At 47.3% G+C, this 10,049-nt stretch overlaps 1 protein-coding gene across 1 annotated transcript in view; it reads left to right on the forward strand.

Annotated features, from left to right (window-relative positions):
• The window catches only part of POLR3E (RNA polymerase III subunit E), a 29,498-nt gene that overhangs the window by 17,145 nt on the left and 2,304 nt on the right, over positions 1-10,049 (forward strand). Inside the window, exons 16-20 of the mRNA XM_041401673.1 lie at positions 617-774; positions 1,066-1,130; positions 2,571-3,067; positions 7,449-7,526; positions 9,163-9,288. Coding sequence (XP_041257607.1) covers positions 617-774; positions 1,066-1,130; positions 2,571-3,067; positions 7,449-7,526; positions 9,163-9,288 — 924 coding nt within the window. The remainder of the gene's footprint in view (positions 1-616; positions 775-1,065; positions 1,131-2,570; positions 3,068-7,448; positions 7,527-9,162; positions 9,289-10,049) is intronic.

The raw sequence follows: 10,049 nt of genomic DNA on the forward strand, positions 1-10,049 counted from the left end.
TGCAGCCCACAGAACCTGCTCTGCTTTAGGTGTCTTAAGAGCAGCTCTTCTGTTGGCATTTGCCAGTTTTAATATTAAGAACTTTAAAGCAACTCAGGCACCTGAACATTCTGTTAAAAGTGGTAAATGAATGAGAAACACTAAGTCAAAAGGACAAATCCCAAATTCTTTAAATGCAATAAAATGATAAAACAGGAATCAGTTTATGCACAGACCATCTATTTTTGGAATGTAAGAACCACTGCTGCATGAAAGCTGGGCATGTGTAGGTGCAGCATGTCTGGCCTGCAGCTCTAAAATAAAATTAACATTGTAGAATATGCTTCTCTTCCCCATAGAACCTTTTCATCTGAGTTTGGAAACTCCCTTTTCTTTGCAAAACATGCCATGAGCTATTTGACTCTGGGGTGATTAATCACCACGGCTCTCTGAAGTCCTGGGCTTTTAACAGTGTGTGAAAGTGTTGTGCTGCAGAGCAGGATGAGTATCTGTGACTTAGCTGGGTGTGTGCCCACAGAGGTGCTCCATGCACACCAGATCAGCCCAGCTCTCCTGTCTCGTGCACAGTGCTCACTGCCTCATCTGACCTCCTTGTTGTTTATGCTTTTTCTTTTAGCTCTGTCCAGAAGATGTGAAAGACTTCCTAGAGCACATGTCTGTGGCAAGAATAAACAAAGGTTGGGAGTTCATGCTCCCTTACGATGAAGATTTTGTTAAGAAGCATCCAGATATTGTTCAGAGGCAACAGATGCTGTGGATGGGCATTCAGGCCAAGTAAATAGTTTACTGTATTTTGGGGAATAAGCTAAAAGCAAAGAACTGTTTAGTACAAGGGTTCTGTAGACACTGATAGATAATCTGGCCTGTATTGCCTCCAAGTTTCTCCCTCTCAGAGCCTGGGCAGTGGTGTGGTGTGGTGGGAGGTGTTACTGCATCATTCAAATCATTCCTGGTTCTTGGCTCCTTGGAGAGATGGAATGTTCTAGCTAATGGCTAAAGCTGGCATGGCTGCATGCAGGCATAACAACTGAAACTGTCCTGGAATATTGTGTCTTTGTCTTTCAGATTAGAAAAGGTCTATAATCTCTTAAAGGAGCACTTGACACCAAAGAAACAAGAGGCACAATCAGGTAAATGGAACTGTGCTTGGATCATGCTGAAGCACTTGCATGTATTCATGTGCCCGTCCATATTCCTGAGTGATGTTTTGGAGTTCCTCTCTGATTTTGAATGTGGTGGAGACTGGTTTTGTTTAATGCATTTTCTTTCTTACTATTTCCTCTGGAATATTTAAGATCTTGGTCTGTACTGATGTCACTGAAGTTGAGGTGACACCAGCTCCTTGTGGCAGAGCCAGGAGGAGTCTGTGGCCCTGGGGACTCGCTGTTTGACACTGTAAAATCAGCTGGTTCTCTTACCCACTTGCTCATTTCAGGCAGCTTGTGGGGTGTAACCTGCTCCTGAAGGGAAAACAGAGACCATGCACAAATAATTCTCACTCTCAATTTAAAGTTAATGCAACTTCATGAGAATGAGGTGATTTTTTACTTCCTTGATTTGCAGTAGGCTCTCTGGTGTGGTTGAGGGCCAAGCAATTACTGGAGAATGTAATGGCAGGAGGTGTAAGGAGGTGTGAAGCTATTTGGTTTTGACATCCTCCACTATGGATGCCAGTGAGAGTATTAAAGTAGCTGCTCCAAAATCCTAAAAGATTGTAAAAACTTGAGATTCCAGACACTGGAGCAATTGAGGAGTGTAAGCAGAACTGACAAAGGAGCATATGAATCCATTTCAGTACCCTGTGTCTGATCTGCTCAGAAGGATTAGGAGTTGGGTTATTTGGAGAGGATTAGGGAGTCTAACAGCAGAGAAGGTAACAGCATGTGTGCTGGGCATGCCTTTGCCTCAAACACTGCACTCCTTGCTTTGGCAAGAACTGGGTTCCTCTGCTGCCAGCACACCCCTTCCTTTCACCTTTGGATGGCTGGCTATGGAGAGGGGAAGAAGGGCAGGATTCCATGGGAAAGAACTCCTTCCTGTGCCTTTCTCCCCATTACTGGGTATTAACACTGAGCAGAGGGTCTGAGCCTCTCCTGCTGTGCACCTCATGCTGCAGGTCCAGGTTCACTGTAACCCTTCCACACTCCTCCCTGTACCTGGTGACATCCTGGTGCTGCCTCTGGCAGGGGCTGCACCAGCCCCCACCAGCCACTAGAGAATGTAAAATACAAAAACAAGAGTTGCTGGACAAAGAAGTATTTGGGTCACAAGCAGAGATGTGTAAGCAGTTTGTATCCTGGTTTCCTGAATTGTGGAAAAGGCCCTGGTGATTGAACAAACACACTTTGCTTCAGATTCCTTGACTGGAACACCCTCCCCCAAACACTTGGCTTTAGATAAACAAAACTTTTTTTTTGCCCTCAAAAATCCAGCAAAACCCCCCAAAACTAATGTAAAATCTAATCAACAGACTGGGTTTATGCCTTAGATTTCCTAAGCAGATGATGTTTCCTGGTTTTATTTCACTATGAGCCCTGCTGAGGTTTATGGTACCTTTTGTTTCTTGTCAGCTCATCCGTTGCTGGTTTCTGGGGAGCAAAGGGTCAACATGGCTAAAGCAAAAGTGAAGCAGAACTATGGGCAGCTGGAGAAGGAGTTGCAGAGGCAGAAGGCAGAGATGAAATCAAACGACAGCTCGGCCAAGACGGATGTTCCCAACATCCGCATCAAAGAGGAGCCTGTGGGTGTGGAGGAGCCCATGGATACCTCGGCCCACGAGGGCCTGAACAACGGCCTGGTGAACGGCCTGCACCCAGCCCAGGGCTCCATGGACCCTGTGAATGGCCACCTGCCCGGGGGCTGCATCGACAGGGTCGCCCAGGAACTGAAGGCCTTTGTGTCCTCCACGTTTAAGAAACAGTTTGTACTCACCCTGAGTGAGCTTAAACGGTTATTTAACCTTCACTTAGCCAGCCTGCCTCCAGGACATACCTTGTTCAGTGGCATTTCAGACAAAATGTTACAGGACATGGTGTTGGACACTGGCTGCAAACAGATTTTGGTGCCTGTAAGTATGGTTTTCCCTTGGTGTGCTTTGGGGGAGGGATGGGGACAGGGGGGGGCAGTTAAACATCTGAGATGTGAAATATTTGTGTCCTGTGCTGATGGACTAGAGGGACAGATGTGCTCAGAGTACCTGTCTGATACTGGACATGTTGAAGCTGCTGGAATTCTGTCTCGGGTCCTGCTTCTGGCAGGCTCTGCACTCTGCCCTGTTGTCCTTGGGACTCCATTTCCACATCCAAGGTGTTGGGCCACAGTGATTTGCTGTCCCAACTTGCTCCTGTTAACATGATCTAAGGCAGTCCCAGATTCCCATCAGCTCTCCTGGAATTGCACAAGCTCCTTCCCTCGGGGACAGGGACACAGCTGGGAGAGAAAAGGTGACATTGACTGCCTGGGAGCAGCAGGGCACACCCAGCAGAGCCTCTGGGAAGCGACAAAGCCCAGCTGCAGCAGGTTTCCTTGGCCTCTGTTTCCTCCTAGGCTGTGCAGAGGTGTCTGTTTCTTTGTCTGCATGGAAACGACGTGGGTGATTGCGTGAGAGAGCAGGGCTGGGAGACACTGGATTGCTCAGGAGAGCAAAGGGAATCTGGCATCATGGGAAAGAGCCTAAAAGGAAATTAATTTTACAAGACATCTGGCACTGCTGATTGGGTTACAACCAGAAGGAGCTTGGGAGCAGCTGCCTTTGGGGAGAGAGGAGAAGGAACATGTGAACTGCTGAAAAGAGCAGGAAGCAGGAGGACTGGGAGAGCCTGGAGCTGCTGGGGGGCAGCAGGAACGTGTTCAGTCCTGTGCAAAGTACATGTTGTGGCACCTGGGAACCGAGGAACAGCCTGGAAATGTCACTAGGGAGAGCAGCAATTGTGGTGCTTTCTGCTTTCTCTCCTGGCAGTTTCCAAGACCTGGGGTGGTGCTTACCTGGAACTGTCTCAGTGCTGGCCAGGCTCTCCTCTGCACCTGGTGTAATGTGTGCCTCTGCCATGCTGATGGTAAACAGCTGAGGTCATTCCTGCTCTGTTCCTTGGGACTGGGGCTTGTTTGCTTTGGAAATTTGGGGATTTTGAAAATCCACAAGAGAAGTGAAAGTGAGATCATTTATCTTTTCAAAAAGCAAAATCCTGCTGAAGAGAGGTGGTCAGGAACTTCCTTCTGTGTGGAAAGCCCTGTCACAGGAGACCTGCAGAGGTGCAGAAGTGGTCCCTGGAATGTCTCCTGAGAAGAGTGTTGCAAGTTTTAGTTCTGCTGACTCAGAATTTACTGCAGTACTTGAGCTCTTGTGTATGAGCCTGTACTGCTGGCAGCAATGTAAATCATTGCCCCTGAGCCTCCCCTGATGCTCTGTGCAGATGGCAGAGGTGCTGGGGCTGGGTTTACTCTTTGCATGGGCTCAGACACTTTGGTGTTTCTTGATTGTTCCCTTGGACAATTTTGTCAGAACCCAGCAAGCCTGGAGGGTTGTTCAGCGTGGGATTTCATAGTTACTCATTAGTTTTCTGTAATTGGAAGTGCTTTGGTGATAAAAATCAATGATCTGAGGTAATTAAAATGATGTTCTTTGGCGGGTGAAGACACTCTTGGCTTGACTGCTTACCTATTATAGAAAACATGTGGCTGAAAATGGCAACTGAGACCTTAGCAGGGGAATGCAGATCTATTACAGAGCTGACCAGCAGCACCCGGGGTATGAGATAAACAGCACTTGTGGGGAGCCAGGAGAGGCCACTCCAGCTGCAGCTGAGGCCGTGGGGATGCCTGCAGGGTGCTGTGCTTGCTGTCCCTCATCAAGTGTCAGGGAAAAGCACAGGTCAGGAAAGAGTAAATCCTGGTGCTGCCATGGGAGAGGGTGAGGAGAGAAGAGGAGAGGAGCCCTGGGCAGGCAGAGTGCCTGTGCCCTGAGCTGAGCCACTCTCCCACCCATGGGAAGTGTCTGTGCAGGACTCTGGCTCCTGGGGACCTACACCCATTTCCTGCAGACTGGGGGGTGGCTGGCTCCTGCCGTGGCTCCCTTCCCATGGCCTCTGGAGTGGCAAGGTTCTGCCCAAAACTTAAGGATCTTTTTGAGGCCTCAGGAAATGATGTAACTGTTGTGTGTGTTCTGCCTGGCTGGGCTGAAGGAGGGGAGTGCAGCCCTGCACTCAGAGAGCCCTGCAGGCTGGTGCCAGTGCCAGCCTCCCTGAGAGCTGAGATCAGCAGTTTACCTTTAGGATTTCTCCAGCTGATAATTTTTTTTTCTGGCACTCTCAGCCCCTTCCATCTGGTGTAGCTATAACTGAGGCTGCCTGGCAGTGGCTCAGTGCTTGAGTGAGAACTTCCAGAGCCCAGGGCTCCTCCCTGAGAGTTCCATTTGAACGTGGCAGCCCTGGGAGCTGGGGCAGCGTGGAGTTCACCTCCCAAGAGCCCTGCTCTTGCTCCAGGAGCTTAGAGCAGGAAGGGGCACAGGGCAAATATTTTGAAAAGGATTTTAAGGTAGCTGAGAACTGTATCAAGGTGAGGCTGGGGAGATCAAGGTGATATAAACCAGCAAAGGGACAGCAGATGGCAAGGCAGTGAACTGTTTGTGTTGTGTCTCTCTGAAGAATCCCTGATGGCATTTCCCACTCCCAGGCCAGGCTGTGACAGGAGCAAGCAAGCAGGGAGCTGTTGGCTTGCAGCAGTTTGCAGAGGAAGGCTGGCTGGGAGGAGGAGATTCTGTGCATTTTTCTTCCCAAGTATTGTGTTTGTTTGGAAGCTGTTTCCTCACAGAATGGCTGGATAAACACAGCTGTGTTTCAGCCCTGTGGCTGAGACAGGAGGAGTTTGCACTCCGGGGCTGTGCTCACTTGTCTAGCCCAGCAGGTTGTGGCTGGGTGCTCCCAGTGCCCTGCTGCACTTTGTCATTCCTGCTGCAGCTGTTGTGTGGAGGGAAGCTGGAGTATTTGATTTTATCTCTGCTGAAAACCTACAAGAGAGATTATTCCTCAAAAGCAAGTGTCCTTATGGGAGGAGAATTATGTCAGGTGCTGTGAGCCTAGTCAACCTGAATCCTGGCTCTAAACCAAGTGTAAAACCTTGTTATAACCCAGGCATTTGGACTAACCTGAAAGTCAAAGCTGCTAATCCCACTAGGCAGCTCCCACTGGACAAAACCCTTCCCCTTTGCAATAAGATCAGAGGCAGAGCATGAAAGGAAATGCTGATCTTTTCACTCTGTGATGCACAAGTCTTCTGGCTGGTGAGGGAGGCTGGGAAGAAAGGTTTGGTTTGTACCAGCAGCCAGGATTGAGGGATGCTAGAACAATTGGGACTGGCTTGTTAACTTTTCATAGATGATTGATTTAGGTCATCTGGGCGGTTAGCAAGGAATAAATCGTTAGTGACAGACAGGAAGAGACATGTCAGGAGTGAAGGCATATTCCAGCAGTGCTCATTAGTCACTGCTCTAAGGGGAAATGTTAAGGCAAATGGATGGAATTTTATTTTTTTAGGGGGAGAGGCAGTTGTGCTCCTTCCTGTCTGCAGGGGTGTGAGGCTTCTGCCTCAAAAAAATGAATGTGTTTCTCTAGCTTGGCACATGGGGGGAAAACAAAACATGCAAAACCACTGTCACTTTTGGAGCCTGAAATGAGCAAATAGCTGGCTCAGTGTCCCTCAGTATCCAATCTTCTGAGTCCTGTAGTCTGCCCCAAAACAGAGATGGCAATACAGCAGAAGCTTCTGCTTGTCAGTAATGCTCATTTGGGATTAGTGAAGCAGATAACTGCAGGATGGAGTCTGAATCTGTAAAACCTGCCACTGTAAAGGTAGAAACCTCCAGAAAGACCATGGAATGCACTTGGTGCTCTCAGCTGTTCTGGATGGTCTGGAAGCAAACACTGCTGACAGGAAAAATCTACAGATACCTTGCCATGGGGTAGCATCAAGGTCCAAACCCTGGGTTTGTTCTGGTACATGGTGGTCAACTCACCACCAGTGGGAAACTGTCCCTATGCACAGTTCATGGGATTCCAGTATGTCCAGCAGTTCCCTTGAAAGCTCAGCTGTGGTAGGTGTGTGACAGATGTGGCACCAGTGCCCTGTGCAGGGTGTCCCACCCTGAGCAGAGCCATCAGTCAAACCTGGGCACGTTGGGACACCTCAGGGTGCCATGGTGCTCATCCCATTCCCTGGTCACAGGTGTGACACAGACCATGTTTCTGCTCTGTCAGTGGGGCTGTGAGAAGGTGCCAGAGCTAAGGCACCCCTCCAGTGTGGGGTGAGACAGCAGTTGGGTTTTTTCAGCAGTTATTATTCCATGGCAGCTAGGGTTTTGATTCAGTAATGGGTGTCCAGGGATACAGTATCATGGAATCATTAAGCAGAACTCATTAAATAGCTGGTTATTTTTAACAGCCTCTTGTTCTCAGTTTCCTCCACAGACTGCTGCCTCACCAGATGAACTAAAGGTCTATGCACTTTGGGAAGCTGGTGACACTTATGATCAGGTAAAGATAAAATAAGTGACATTCCCCACAATATTTTTATTGAGTGTTTGGTATTGTTTGCATCCATGTTTCTGGAACTGGTACAGCAGGTAGTTTTCCTCTTTCTCTATTGGTGTTTTTAACACCAACCTGTTTCCAGCTGAAAGGAAGGTTGTAACATGTTGGTGATCATGTCAGTAACCATCTCAGTAGCTGTTTCTGAACCTGTGAGAAGAAAGGATTCTCCAGTGCAGGCCAGGATCCAGTCCAAGGTTCTTTTCCTTTTGATGGTAATGCAACATTAACCTGAGATTACCAGGTGTATGTTGTATCTGTTTATACTTAAGAGTAGGAAATGACTGCAGCACATGTGAGCATCTGCTGAGTGCTAACTGCTGTCAGAGTAAAGGAGGTGAAAGGGCAGGTGCCCGATGACCTGTGGATGGGCAGTGAATTCCTAGCTCCATGAACCCAGTACATTTCTATAGGAAAGAGGCAGCAACTAGCCAGCCTCTTGCCTGGAGTGATGTGAGCTCCCATGCAAGCATTTCAGAGGAATACATTCCATCTTCAGTTGTTTTTGTAGCTTTGGGGTGCCCCAGGTGACAGAACAGGTGCAGGTGGGGCCACAGGGTCAGGAGGGACCCCTGTAGAGCCCTTGGAGAATAAGGAATATATGGGATGAGCAGGAACATATGGGATGGTTTCAGGATTATGAAGCAAGAATCCTCTGACGTAGTTCAGGGAATGTTTTGTACAGACTAAGGCATGTGCAGTTTTGATAGAAAGACAGGAATAATTGTTCTCTGTGTACTTACAGCAGGTAGTTTTCCTCTTTCTCTCTTGGTGTTTCTAACACTAACCTGTTTCCTGCTGAAAGGAAGCTGGTAACATGTTGGTGATCATGTCAGTAACCATCTGGTACAGCAGGTAGTTTTCCTCTTTCTCTATTGGTGTTTTTAACACCAACCTGTTTCCAGCTGAAAGGAAGCTGGTAACATGTTGGTGATCATGTCAGTAACCATCTCAGTAGCTGTTTCTGAACCTGTGAGAAGAAAGGATTCTCCAGTGCAGGCCAGGATCCAGTCCAAGGTTCTTTTCCTTTTGATGGTAATGCAACATTAACCTGAGATTACCAGGTGTATGTTGTATCTGTTTATACTTAAGAGTAGGAAATGACTGCAGCACATGTGAGCATCTGCTGAGTGCTAACTGCTGTCAGAGTAAAGGAGGTGAAAGGGCAGGTGCCCGATGACCTGTGGATGGGCAGTGAATTCCTAGCTCCATGAACCCAGTACATTTCTATAGGAAAGAGGCAGCAACTAGCCAGCCTCTTGCCTGGAGTGATGTGAGCTCCCATGCAAGCATTTCAGAGGAATACATTCCATCTTCAGTTGTTTTTGTAGCTTTGGGGTGCCCCAGGTGACAGAACAGGTGCAGGTGGGGCCACAGGGTCAGGAGGGACCCCTGTAGAGCCCTTGGAGAATAAGGAATATATGGGATGAGCAGGAACATATGGGATGGTTTCAGGATTATGAAGCAAGAATCCTCTGATGTAGTTCAGGGAATGTTTTGTACAGACTAAGGCATGTGCAGTTTTGATAGAAAGACAGGAATAATTGTTCTCTGTGTACTTACAGTACATTTTCTTTTAAAGCATCGCCAAGTTTTGCTTGAAATCTTTTCAAAAAACTACCGGGTGCGCAGGAATGTCATCCAGACCCAGCTGAGTCAGGAGTGTGGGGAGGATCTCAACAAGCAGGAGGTGGATAGGGTTTTAAAGGTAAGCTTCTGTTCACCTTGGGTTTGATCCAATTAATACATGAGTTTTAATGCTTGATTTGAGCAAAGGATTATGTTTTACCTTGAACTGACAAATGATAAGGATGATAGAACACTTGTTGCTGGAATATGGACAAAGCCTGTGTTTCAGTTTGTTTTCTCAAAAATGCACTTGTCTCACTCTATCTTCTTTCCCTCCAAGCAGCAATGGCTCACACATTATTTTGTATTATTGAAACAAATCTCTCTGACATCTTGGAGCAGCAGAGAATAGAGTGTAGTGAATGTGATACTTGAGTTCTTTTTAAATAATGCAGAATTAAACATTAAGGAGGTGGGAGGGCTCTGCCCAGTGCTCTGAGCTACCAGCTGACTGCTGCTGGTTAGTGCTGCAGAACACAAGTGCCACATGTTCAGAAGGAAGTGGATTTTATTCTCTAGCAGGATGTGCAGCTTTGCACAGAGCAAAACCCTGGCCAAAACCAGCAGGCAGAGTAGTAGTTAACACATCTCATTGTAAATGTTTATTTAAATCCTTTCATCTCTCTTTGAAGATGCACCATTTACTTGTTCATAAGTTTAAGGTATAAAGTACAGACCACACAGGGCATGACTTTAAAAGAGATGCAGGATGGCCAAGCAAAAAGTTGCCAACTAAAATAATACTTTAATCATTGTGGCTGGGCCTTTGCTCACTGTCACCCACTTCAATAAGACAAGTGCTTAAGTACTTTATTACATTGTGATCTGCAAATGAATAAT

This window comes from Onychostruthus taczanowskii, unplaced genomic scaffold, assembly GCF_017590055.1.
Source record: "Onychostruthus taczanowskii isolate IOZ18803 unplaced genomic scaffold, ASM1759005v1 scaffold19, whole genome shotgun sequence".
NCBI classification, from domain to species: domain Eukaryota; kingdom Metazoa; phylum Chordata; class Aves; order Passeriformes; family Passeridae; genus Onychostruthus; species Onychostruthus taczanowskii.